This window comes from Macaca nemestrina, chromosome 9 (genome assembly GCF_043159975.1).
Source record: "Macaca nemestrina isolate mMacNem1 chromosome 9, mMacNem.hap1, whole genome shotgun sequence".
In the NCBI taxonomy this organism is placed as follows: Eukaryota; Metazoa; Chordata; class Mammalia; order Primates; family Cercopithecidae; genus Macaca; species Macaca nemestrina.
Genome location: NC_092133.1, coordinates 23,754,190 through 23,767,339, shown reverse-complemented (window position 1 = coordinate 23,767,339; position 13,150 = coordinate 23,754,190). Strand labels below are relative to the sequence as shown.

Genomic DNA, 13,150 nt, shown 5'->3' with positions numbered 1-13,150 from the left:
ATGAAAGTGACTGAATGGGTGAGCAGCTGGAGCTAAGGAGAGAACAAAATTGGTGCAATTATATAAGTCCTAGCCACTGAGGTGGCACTGGTTGAAAAGGCAGCCAAGATGGAGGAAGTGAAAGTTGTAGCTGATGACCCTCGTAATTTGTAATAAGGAGTAAATGAGTTACTATATGTATGGCACTTAGAAACAGTTCCTGGCAAATAACAAACGTCATGTAAATGTTTAATGTTATTAGAGTAAGACGTACAACTAACCATAAATGCAATGTGATAAATCATGTAATAGGTAATAGGTGTACATACCACTTCTCCTGAAGGCAGGGATGATGTCATCTCTGTATCCATGTATCTATAACTAACATATACACATGCTCACTCGAAGATGGCTAAATCAAATTCACAACATCGTGTCTATGATTTTTTCAGACTCAATGAACAGTAATGAATCTTCAGTGACAGATAGGCTCTTGCAAGGTGCTGTATTATGACATCTGCTCATTCCATATCCTATGACTTTTCAGAAATGTTAGAAACAGTCAAGAGCTAAGCAAAGTGTGCAGGAAAGTAGGAAGGCAAGAGCAACAGGCCTAGTCCATGATGAAACATTAGCCTATACATTGCCAGATATTTTCAAACTATGCCTTACAGACAATGACTCACTTAAAAGTCTTGCATATACAGGTCTGCTTTTAGAAATAAGTTCCCACAACTTCAGCCTTTATCACAAACAACATTTTTTACTGATTGTACATGAAAAGCACACCATACTTATCTCACTGGCGGCCAGGCAAATTAAACATAACATGTGTGAAAGCACCATGCACAGCACCTAATACACTGCAGGAGCTCAAGAAATATTTGAATCTGGATCTGAAGCACCAACTGGAATTCCCACGTCTCGTCACAAGAATGGAAGGGGCCCGTTTACTCCAATTTCAGCACCTTAACACAGGCATAGATGCTCTTCCAGCATCCATAGCTTTAGAGGTAGTGCTTTGTTTCTCTGTTGCACAGCTGAGGGAAGGCTAAGGGACTTACATACATTAGTGGCTAATTCTCACAACAATTCTCCAAGGCAGGTTTCACTATTCTCATTTTACACATAAAGGAACAGGAGTTAAAACGAGTTAAGTACTTGCCCAAGTCAGCTGGATCATCAGGAACCAAAGACTCAAGGTCTACGCAATTCTCAGGTCCATGCTCTATTACACCATATTATCTGGGGGACATAACAGAGGCTTAAAGTGTTCTAAGACAGAAGCAAAACAAGTGAGCTCCAGTTTCCAACTGGGATCTACAACCTCAGGAAATTGAAGCTTCCTAACCTCTATTTCCTCATACATTACAAAAAGAAAAAGAAGTTATCTTCCAATTCCAAGTTTGATGATTCCATCACTTTTTTCCTTTCTTTACTTTCTGTTTCCTCCTTCCTCTGCTACCTCCTAATATGGTCCAAACTGTGTGGGATACATCTATATTTTTTAAAGAAAAAGGATCTAAAATTGCATGCAATTATAGCATTGCTCTTCCAAACAGAGATTAGATAGGCATGGTTTCTTATGTACTTTAAGAGATCAATTTTTCAGGCCAGGCGCGGTGGCTCACGCCTGTAATTCCAGCACTTTGGGAGGCCGAGGCAGGTGGATCATCAGGTCAGGAGATCGAGACCATCCCGGCTAACATGGTGAAACCCCGTCTCTACTAAAAATACAAAAAATTAGCCGGGCGAGGTGGCAGGCGCCTGTAGTCCTAGCTACTCGGGAGGCTGAGGCAGGAGAATAGCATGAACCCAGGAGGCAGAGCTTGCAGTGAGCCGAGATTGTGCCACTGCACTCCAGCCTGGGCGACAGAGCAAGACTCCGTCTCAAAAAAAAAAAAAAAAAAAAAAGAGATTAATTTTTCAGTCAGCTAAAAAAAAAAAAAAAAAAAAAAAAGTGGTTCTCCTGAGTAGTCGGTACAACCGTACTGGCTTACATGGGATAGAAATACAGTAATACACAACTTTTCAGAATTCAGGTTTCTGGTAACCCACCAGACAATTAACCAGTTCTGGGGAGAAGGGACAGCCAAGAAATATTTCCCAAAAAGACTGTCCTAAATGCACACTCAATTTATAAAGCACAATAATATAAGCTTTTCTCATTTTGCAATCTTATGACCAAAATTGAAAGCGAATTTCTAAGATAATCAATAAAGGACTATACTAGAGAAATACAGAACATTTTCAATAATAACCTATCTCCTCCTCCACCACCACCCCCCTGACAAAAATGGAAAACGCAAAAAAAAATAATAATAAAAGTTGGAATTCTCTAAAAAATGGTAAATATATAGAAACAGTAACCAACCACTTAGGAAGCCAAAAAACAAAATGGTTTTTTTTTTTTTTTTTTTGAGACAGAGTCTCACTTTGTCACCCAGGCTGGAGTGCAGTGGCCGGATCTCAGCTCACTGCAAGCTCCGCCTCCCGGGTTTACGCCATTCTCCTGCCTCAGCCTCCCGAGTAGCTGGGACTACAGGCGCCCACCACCTCGCCCGGCTAGTTTTTTGTATTTTTAGTAGAGACGGGGTTTCACCATATTAGCCAGGATGGTCTCGATCTCCTGACCTCGTGATCCGCCGGTCTCGGCCTCCCAAAGTGCTGGGATTACAGGCTTGAGCCACCGCGCCCGGCCACAAAATGGTTTTTAACTTCCAGGTACTCACGCCCAGTCATGATCTATTACTAATTCCTTACCCTCTTTTCTCACCCAACCTGGGGTTGGGGTGAAGATCTAAAATCCTTTACAGATGTTCCATCTAATTTCCAGACAAAATTATTACCTGTTTCCACACCTGTGTCTCCTGAGTGTGTCACCTCGTGAGGTTCAATTATTCTTAAATTTCTCAGCTGAAAATCCTGGTGATTCGCCCTTAAGGAGAGAAAGAACAGGAATTTGCAGACTTTGACCACAATAAAAGTGGCAAGGCTCAATCAGAAGAGGCATTGCTTAACTTAACAGTTCTCTAAGGCCGGGAGCGGTGGCTCAAGCCTGTAATCCCAGCACTTTGGGAGGCCGAGGCGGGTGGATCACGAGGTCAGGAGATCGAGACTATCCTGGCTAACATGGTGAAACCCCGTCTCTACTAAAAATACAAAAAACTAGCCGAGCGTGGTGGCGGGCGCCTGTAGTCCCAGCTACTTGGGAGGCTGAGGCGGGAGAATGGCGTGAACCCGGGAGGCAGAGCTCGCAGTGAGCCGAGATCACGCCACTGCACTCCAGCCTGGGAGACACAGCGAGACTCCGTCTCAAAAAAAAAAGAAAAAAAAAAAAACAGTTCTCTAACATGAATCAGAAGAACTTTCACCCCCATTATCAGTGGCAGAATAAATAAAAGTTTGATGTAAAACTTGCAGGCGTAAAACATCGCCATTGCAGGTTAACCTTCTCAGTTCTAGCTTTCGGTTCATAAATTCTCTTCAGCTATGTCTAACTTCCTGTTTAACTAGACTAAGAAGACTTACTTTCAATGACTATGTTTTTTCCTTACACAAGTTCTATTTGATTCTTTTTCACATCGGCCTGTTCTTTCTTTATGGTGTCCTATTCTTTCACTCTGGTTTCTATGCCTTCTCTTTGTGCCTTCATTATTTTAGGCCCTTATTTTATAATTTCTCCCATACTTTCAAACAGATCTTGGGAGACTAACCCTCATGTCTGCTGGGTCTGCTGCCTCTCCCTCTTGGTGGTTCATTCCTTCTGTGCTTTGTGGTCGATCTTTTATTAAGAGCTTATCTTCAATAGAGGCTATTTATCTATAAGAATGTGATGGGTCCTGGTTTGTACAAGCAGTTCTGTGATTGCTTGCTTCTAAGACTTTCACATTAATTTCATAGCTAGAAGATTTGCACACAAACTTCTTGTTCCCATATGGGGATAGTCTAATGCCCTGGACACCAGACATGAAGGTCTATATCTGCATCTGATCATTTTCCCAGGCTCAGGTTACTAGTATACCATTCAGGTGTTAGGTTCCCTCTACATTTTTGGCACTTGAGGATTTCTCTTTCTTTCAAGTTCATTCAGTCAACAAATATTTATTGAAAAATCTTCCATAATCCGGGCCCTGTTCTGGACACAACAGTGAACAAAATAGACAAGATCTCTGACTTTAACAAATGTACATGGGGCAAGGCAGGGAGATTGGGGAGAGGATAGGGCAGAGAAGGCAACAGACACAAAACAAGTACACAGTATGTCAGGTAATAAGAACTTGTTTTGTGAAAAAAAGTAAAGCAGGGCAAGGGGAAGAAAGCATCAAGGAGGTAAGGGGAAGGATTATTTCATATGGGGTAGCCAGGGACAGCCTCTCTGGTAACAGACAACATTTTAACACAGACCTAAAAAGAGTGAGGAAGCAAGCCATGTGAATGGCTAGGGGAACAATGTTCCAGGAGAACAGCAAGTGCAAAGACCATGAGGCAGGAGTATGTCTAGTGTACCTGAGGAAAAGCAAGAAGGCCAGCACAGTGTGATTGTATCAGGGGATGGGGAGGTAAGTGGTTCAGAGACAACATCATAGAGGCACCAGGGGGCCTACTGTGGGCCATAGAAAAGGTTTTGAATTTTACTCAGCTATGAACTCAAAGTTGATTAAGTTATAATTTAACCACATGTTTACATGTTGGTAAAGATAGAGAGGGACACATTAGCTCAGTCTACCACACAGCCAGAACCAGATAACCAGGCGGCTTTACCAATGACTCTAGGCCTACTTTCATATGGCTGTGACTTTAGTTTTACTGGACAGAATGGGATGTTCTTAACTAGGGTAAACATATTATTCTTTCATAAAAAAGTAAGACACCCCAATATGTCTTGTAAAATATAAATACAAATATTCTCAACAAAATACCAGCAAACTGAATCTAGAACAACATAAAAAGGATCATCATTGCCAAGTGGGACTTATCCCAGGAATACAAGGTTGGCTCAATATATGAAAAATCAATTACTATAATAGGCCATATCAACAGAATAAAGAACAAAATCTACCTGGTCTTCTCAACAAATGCAGAAAAAGCATGACAAAATCCAATATCCCTTCAAGATAAAAGTACTCAGCAAACTAGAAGAAAAAGTCCTCAACCTGACAAAGGGTATTACAAAACCTACAGCTAACATCATTCTTAATGTTGAAAGACTAAATGCTTTCCCCTATGATCAGGAACGTGACAGGGATGTCTACTCTTGGCACTTCTATTCAACATCATGCCAGAAGTTCTATCTAGGGTAAGGAGGCAAGAAAATGAAACAAAAGGCATCCAGTTTAGAAAAGAAGAAGTAAAACTATCTCTATTTGCAAATGACATAATCTTGAATACAGAAAATCCTAAACAATCCACAAACAAAATTAGAACCAATAACTGAGTTCATCAAGAACACAGGATACAAAAATCAATATTTAAAAAATCAATTTGACTTCTATATCCTTGCAATGAACAATCCAAAAATAAAATTAAGAAAAGTCCATTTACAATAACATCAAAAACAAAAAAAAGTTAAAAATAAATTTAAGAAAAGAAGTGCAAAATGTACACCATAAAAACTAAAAAAGACTGCTGAAAGTAACTGAAGAAGACCTAAATAAACAAAAGCTATTCCATGGTCATGGATTAGATGGTTTACTATTGGTAAGATGACAGTACTTCCCAAATTGATCTATGGACTCAATGCATTCCCTGCCAAAATTCTAGCTAGCTTGTAGGCTGAAATTGACAAGCAGATTCTAAAATTCATATGGAAATGCAAGGGACCCAGAATAGCCAAAACAATCTTGAAAAAGAACAGAATCTTGAAAAGAACTCTTCCATCCCAATTTCAAACTTAAATACCAGACAGTGTGGTACTAGCATAAGAATGGACTTACAAATGAGTAAAACAGAATTAAGAGTCCAGAAATAAACCCTCACAACTGTCAACTGATTTTTGAGGATGCCAAGACCATTCAATGGGGGAAGGAATAGTCTCTTCAACAAATGGTGCTGGGACAAATGAATATCTACATGCAAAAGAATAAAGTTTCCAACGTGGCAAAACTCCATTTCTACAAAAAACACAAAAATTAGTCGGGCATGGTGGCATGCACCTGTAGTCCCAGCTACTCTGGAGGCTAAGGTGGGGTGGATCACTTGAACCCTGGAGGTCGAGGCTGCAGTGAGCCATTATAGCACCACTGCACTCCAGTTTGGGTTACAAAGTAAGACCCTGTCTCAAAAAAAAAAAAAAAAAAGCCAGGCACAATTACTCACATCTGTAATCCCAGTACTTTGGGAGGCTGAGGCAGGCAGATTGCCTGAGTCCAAGGGTTCAAGACCAGCTTGGGCAACATGGCAAAACACATCTCTACAAAATTTACAAAAATGAGCCAGGTTTGGTGGTGCACACCGATGGTCCCAACTACTTAGAAGGCTGAGGTGGGAGGATCGCTTAAGCCAGACAGGTTGAGGCAGCAGTGAGCTGTGATCGCCCCACTGCAGTCTAGCCTTGGTCACACAGAGAGACCCTGTCTCAAAAAAAGAAAAATGAAGGCCGGGCGCGGTGGCTCAAGCCTGTAATCCCAGCACTTTGGGAGGCCGAGACGGGCGGATCACGAGGTCAGGAGATCGAGACCATCCTGGCTAACACAGTGAAACCCCGTCTCTACTAAAAATACAAAAAAAATTAGCCGGGCGAGGTGGTGAGCGCCTGTACTCCCAGCTACTCGGGAGGCTGAGGCAGGAGAATGGCGTGAACCCGGGAGGCAGGGCTTGCAGTGAGCTGAGATCCGGCCACTGCACTCCAGCCCGGGCGACAGAGCCAGACTCCGTCTCAAAAAAAAAAAAAAAAAAAAAAAAAAAAAAAAAGAAAAATGAAGTTTAATCCACCTCATACCATAAACAAAAATTAACACAAATGGATCACAGGCATAAACATAGGAGCTAAACTGTAAAACTCTTAAAGCACAAACATAAGTCTGCCTGACCTTGGATTAGGCAATGACTTCTTGAGACACAAATCAAAATGCACAGCAACAAAAGAAAAAAGAGATACACTGGACTTCATCAGAATTTAAAATGTTTGTGTTTCAAAGGATACCATCAAGAAAATGGATGACAACCCACAGAACAGGAGAAAATATCTGCAGATCTGTTGAGTCTAGTATCCAGAATACATAAAGAACTATTACAACTCGCTGGGTGCGGTGGCTCACGCCTGTAATCCTAGCACTTTGGGAGGCCGAGATGGGCAAATCATGAGGTCAGGAGATCGAGACCATCTTGGCTAACACGGTGAAACCCTGTCTCTACTAAAAACACAAAAAAATTAGCTGGCTGTGCTGGCGGGCGCCTGTATACAGTCCCAGCTACTCAGGAGGCTGAGGCAGGAGAATAGCATGAACCCAGGAGGTGGAGGCTGCAGTAAGCTGAGATGGCGCCACCACACTCCAGCCTGGGCGAGAGGGAGACTCTGTCTCAAAAAAAAAAAAACTATGCCGGGCGCGGTGGCTCACGCCTGTAATCCCAGCACTTTGGGAGGCCGAGGCGGGCGGATCACAAGGTCAGGAGATCGAGACCACGGTGAAACCCCGTCTCTACTAAAAATACAAAAAATTAGCCGGGCGCGGTTGTGGGCGCCTGTAGTCCCAGCTACTCGGGAGGCTGAGGCAGGAGAATGGCGTGAACCCAGGAGGCGGAGCTTGCAGTGAGCCGAGATCGCGCCACTGCACTCCAGCCTGGGCGACAGAGCAAAACTCCGTCTCAAAAAAAAAAAAAAAAAAAAAAAAAACTATTACAACTCAACAATAAAAAGACATATAACCAATTTTAAAATGGGCTAAGGATCTCAATAGACATTTCTCCAGCAAAAGTACACAAATGACCAAGAAGTACATGAAAAGATGTTCAATATCATTAGTCATTAGGGAAACACAAATCGAAACCACAATGTGACACCACTTCACATGCACTAGGAAGGTTATAATAAAAAAGACTGACAATAACAAGGGCAAGTGAGGGTATGGAAAAAATTAGAACCCTCAAACATTCCTGATGAGAATGTAAAATGGTGTAACGGCTTTGGAAAACCATTCCTAGGTACATAATCAAGAAAACTGAAAATATATATCCTTATAAAAAGTTGTACACAAATATTCATAGCTGCATTATTTGTAACAGCCAAATCGTAGGCACAACTCAAATGCTCAACTGATAAATGGATAAATAAAAGCATCTATCCGTACAATGGAATGTCATTTGGCAATAAAAAGAAATAATGCCAGGCGCAGTGGCTCACACCTGTAATCCCAGCACTTTGGGAGGCCGAGACGGGCAGATCATGAGGTCAAGAGATAGAGACCATCCTGGCCAACATGGTGAAACCCCGCCTCTACTAAAAATACAAAAATTAGCTGGGTGTGGTGGTGCACTCCTGTAGTCCCAGCTACTCAGGAGGCTGAGGCAGGAGAATCGCTTGAACCCAGAAGGGGGAGGCTGCAGTGAGCCGAGATCATGCCACTGCACTCTAGCCTGGCAACAGAGCAAGGATCCGTCTCAAAAAAAAAAAAAAGAAAAGAAAAAAGAAATCACACCTCGACATACATGAACCTTGAAAACATGCTAAGGGAAAAAGTCTAATACGAAAGACCACGTAGTATATGATTCTATTCACATAAAATGTCCAGAATAGACAAATCTATAAAGACAGGAAGTAGACATGCAGTGTTAGTGGTTGCCAAGGGCTGAGGTGAGGTCGGGAAAAATGAGGAGTGACTGATTGTGGGTAACAGGATTTCTTCTGGGGATGAAGAAAATGACCTAAAATGATGGTGATGATAGTTGTACAACTCTGTGACTATACTAATAACTTGAATTGTACATTTTAACAGATGAATTGCATGTAAGTGAGTTGTATCTCAATAAAGCCATTATAAATTTTATAACGTCTCTTTCTTGTGGACAGAGATACAAGTCAGATTCTCACCCAATTTCCCATTACTTCATACATAAGTTTCTAAGCTGATAAGTAAGTGATCCCAACGACTGGTTCAGACACATGACTACAGAGTTGGAAGGTTATCTTTCTTTTAGAGACAGGGTCTTGCTGTGTCACTCAGGCTAGAGTGCAGTTGCACAACCTTAGGTTACCACAGCCTCAAACTCCTGAGCTCAAGCAATTCTCCTGCCTCAATCTCCCAAGGACCTAGGACTACAAGCATGTGCCATCACACCCACCTGATTTTTTTTTTTTTTTAATAATTTTCTGAAGAGACAGGATCTCACTACATTGCCCAGTCTGGTCTCAAACTCCTGGCCTCAAGTGATCCTCCCACCTCAGCCTCCCAAAGTGCTGGGACTATAGATGTGAGCCACCATGCCTAGCCAAGGTTATCTTGAGGTAATCCTATTCATTCATTTTACAGAAGAAAAAAGCAAAGATAACTTACCATAGGCCATATAACTCAGTAGCTGCAAAGCCAAGACCAGAAACCAGGTCTGACAGGTGAGCTCAAACTCTCTGTGAGCATCAACACCTCCACCTTTCTGTCAGGATCACGGGAGCTACAAAGCAGCTCAATACTACAGCTGCTCTGCTCTTGTCATATCCTGGTCTCTGTAGAGTCCAAGATCTATCCACCCTTCGCTTGTTTGGACAAATAAAATTCTTTTTTTTTTTTTTTTTTTTTTTTGAGACGGAGTCTCGCTCTGTCGCCCAGGCTGGAGTGCAGTGGCCGGATCTCAGCTCACTGCAAGCTCCGCCTCCCGGGTTCACACCATTCTCCGGCCTCAGCCTCCCGAGTAGCTGGGACTACAGGCGCCCACCACCTCGCCCGGCTAGTTTTTTGTATTTCTTAATAGAGACGGGGTTTCACCATGTTAGCCAGGATGGTTTCGATCTCCTGACCTCGTGATCCGCCCGTCTCGGCCTCCCAAAGTGCTGGGATTACAGGCTTGAGCCACCGCGCCCGGCCTGGACAAATAAAATTCTTAAGTTCTCTTTTAAAGCACAAGTATCGTTAAATGTTAAGAGCTAGAAGAATATACCTCAGGGACTATCCAACTCAATTCCTTCCTCTAGACCAGCAAACCAAGAAACAGAGATCAAATGACGAGCTCAAGGCCTTACAGGTAAGTGCTGACACAGCCAGAACCAGCGTTCAGGCCTCCCAACTTCCAGCTCAGTGCCCCTACCCTTCCCAGAACTTCTTCGACCTTCACCTTCTCAACTTCATGATGAGCCACAAAGTGGGTAAGGGGCAAGAAGCATGCAGCGCACTTTCAATCTTTGTGTAAGATGGTTATGGCAGCACTGGAAAAGGCCTTCTCCCTATTTTTCAAAGAAATTCTGGCAGGGTTCCAAATACCTCACCCCCCTGCAATCCCCAGTTCATGGGAATCACACATGTGTAGTGTTCAGCATGGGGCAAAACAAGGAACAAGATGCTCAATCACACCTAGTGGGATGAGACAAGGGTAAACTGGAACAAGTTCCAAAGTTGGGAAGTAAGCAATGTTGTCTTTGCCTACCCAGAATCAATCCCTCCTTTCGATGGGAACCTTGGTTTTCCTTTTGAGAAGGTACCCTCTCCATTTCAGCCCAAGGGATTCAAAGGAGTCTTATCGACACACCCATCAGGTTCTGGGACCCAGAGCTGGTCAATCCCTCCCTCTGGCCATAATGATTGCTTCACAGATGAACATGAGAATTAAGTCAGCCCAGTGAGAATCAGATCGGGGACTTCTGCTCCATTAGGAAGGAGGGTTCAACTTCTCTGCTGGGGCTGTCAGCCTAGAGCTGTCATAACCTGCCATAAGGAGAAAGTCTGCCTGAGAATGAAGCCGATACTGAATAAATCAGAGCCAAGAGATGCAAAAGAGAAGCCAAGTCTGAAGCCAATGTTGGTGGTGCTCCTGGAGTCAGCCACACTAGAAGCCAGCTCAACCCCATTTTACCTAAATCAATTGGAGTTCAGTTTGCACTACTTAAACTGAAAGAAGTGCTCACTTTTACACTGGATGGCACTCAAATTCTACCAGTAGGGGAGGCGCCTACGGAAAATGGCCTCCCCTTTCTCAGCCTGTCACTGGACTTTCCTTTGAGGTAAAAGACTCTACCAGCTGGTGTAGAAAAGACTCTTCTGCTCCTAAAAGGCTGTGCGTCCATAAATCTAGCACAGATCACTGTGGCCTTCGAAGGCCACCTGAGGCCCACAGCCTAACTCATCATTATCCACTTGCCTGACTCCATTTCCAGCACTTCACTTACAGGAAGCTCCTTCCAGATGGAAGTTCTCCACCCCTCCCCACATACTTCCACACGGTGGGTCTGGCTTTCTGTTCACCACTAACAAGCTGTGGCAAGGGCAAATCCAGGTCAAGGTAGGTTTGGGACCCCCCCTACTTACAAACACAAGCCAAGAGCCATAGTCTGTGTTCGGCAAGAAAGGCTGGCCACGCTGCAAAGTGACTGCTTTCATGTCTCAAGCGATTAGCAGGTGGGTGACCCCTTGGGGATGGGCAGGGAGTGGCCTGTGGCCTCCATGAACTCTGAACACCTCTCTTCGTCTCCCACTTTATCAGAGGCTCTGATAAGTATACCCTGGTTATGGGAGGGGAATAAACTAAAACATGTTTAACTTGAGGCCGGGAAATTATCCTTCTCACCTTCCTGTGCCCAAGGAGAGACGAGGGCAGGCTACTGGGGGGATTTTCCTGGAGGTTATACTAAAATAGCCCCTTACACAGCCTCTGAAACCATTTGGGTGGGGAGGAGCCCGCGACCGTCTATCCTTGTGGCGGTGACAGATCAGTAGAGCGAATTGCAGGAGTCAGTATTGTCGAGATTGTAACTTGAGGTTTAGATTCCTGGGTAACAGGAGCGAGGGCAGAGGCTCGCCCACCTCGCCGGGCACGAGGAGGGGCCAGGAGGGGCCAACTTCCACCATGAGCGGGGCCTTCCCGCGGGCCGGGATCTGTGACTGCCGCCGCCCCCTCGAGCCGAGTGCTGCAGTTCCGCGGGCACACGCGTCCAGGAACCGGGCTCGGGCCGCCCCCGTGCCCACCGACCCGCCGGAAACGAACAGGATCTCGCCCGGCTTCATGGACCCCCTCCCCCTTCTCCCGTTCCGGGGCTCCGGAGAGCGCGGCCCTAGCCAGACTGCGGCGGGCCGGGCTCCCCACCCGCGCGTCCCTGCCTGCCGAGGTGCAACACACGCGGCCGCGCAGTGAGGGCTGCACGCCGCCCGGACGGCGGCTCCCGGTGGAGTGCCCTCACCTTACTCGCGGTGGCTTTCTGGAGGCTGCCATTCGGCGGTGACGTGCCCCAGCCCACGTCAGGGGAGCGCAGACCAGCTGATCACCCGCTGAAGGGCCGGCGCGAGGGAAGCGCGAGACCAGGCGGGCGGGCGAGCGCCGGGTCGGCCACGCCCTCGCCTGTGGCGTGCCCTGGCGCCGCGGCCCCGCCTACACGCAGGCCCCGCCCACACGCCTGGAGCTGGGGTTCGTGGCAGCAGCGCCTGCGGCCCAGAGCGGAGCCTGTTCTTGCACACCAGGCCGCGTTGCCTCTCCCTGCAGCGAGCGGGGAAAGGACGCGGTGCTGCTGCGCGTCTTCATTTTTATTCGTTTTTCTCGTCGCTCCTCAAAGAGGAAAAAGGACCTTGCCGAATAAAGGGGCTACTGTCCCAGGGATTTTCCGGCTTAATTTAGGAGGGCTGAGAAGAGAGGGACGTGGCCGGCTCTGGAAGAACCTCGACAGGGTCTTCGAGGCTTTGGAGCAGGGTCTCAAGCTTTAGAAATGTCCCCAAAAGTATGTCCCCAGAGAGCTTCAAAATCCAGCTCTCCGCTCCGCTTGAATAGTAAATAGCCCCTTCAAACTTAACATCCAGACGGAACTCCTGGAACTCCCAGTGCACCGAAGCAAAACAAAAACGTTCTCCAGCAGTCTTTTTGAGACGGAGTCTCGCTCTGTCGTCCAGGCTGGAGTGCAGTGGCTGGATCTCAGCTCACTGCAAGCTCCGCCTCCCGGGTTTACGCCATTCTCCTGCCTCAGCCTCCCGAGTAGCTGGGACTACAGGCGCCCACCACCTCGCCCGGCTAGTTTTTTGTATTTTTTTAGTAGAGACGGGGT

General features: G+C 45.5%; 1 protein-coding gene across 5 annotated transcripts in view; it reads right to left on the bottom strand.

Moving 5' to 3' along the window:
• Positions 1 to 12,434, bottom strand: part of LOC105466531 (X-prolyl aminopeptidase 1) — a 62,499-nt gene extending 50,065 nt beyond the window's left edge. Inside the window, exons 1-2 of one of the 5 annotated variants that reach the window (XM_011715480.2) lie at positions 12,299 to 12,434; positions 2,829 to 2,917 (exon numbers count right to left, since the gene is read on the bottom strand). In XM_011715480.2, the coding sequence (XP_011713782.1) occupies positions 2,829 to 2,917; positions 12,299 to 12,330 (121 nt within the window). In that variant the 5' untranslated portion in view covers positions 12,331 to 12,434. Of the gene's footprint in view, positions 1 to 2,828; positions 2,919 to 11,688; positions 11,708 to 12,298 lie in introns of those variants that run through there. The other 4 variants (XM_011715501.3, XM_011715485.2, XM_024788139.2 and 1 more) reach the window with 4 other exon arrangements.
• Between the last annotated feature and the right edge of the window lie 716 nt (positions 12,435 to 13,150).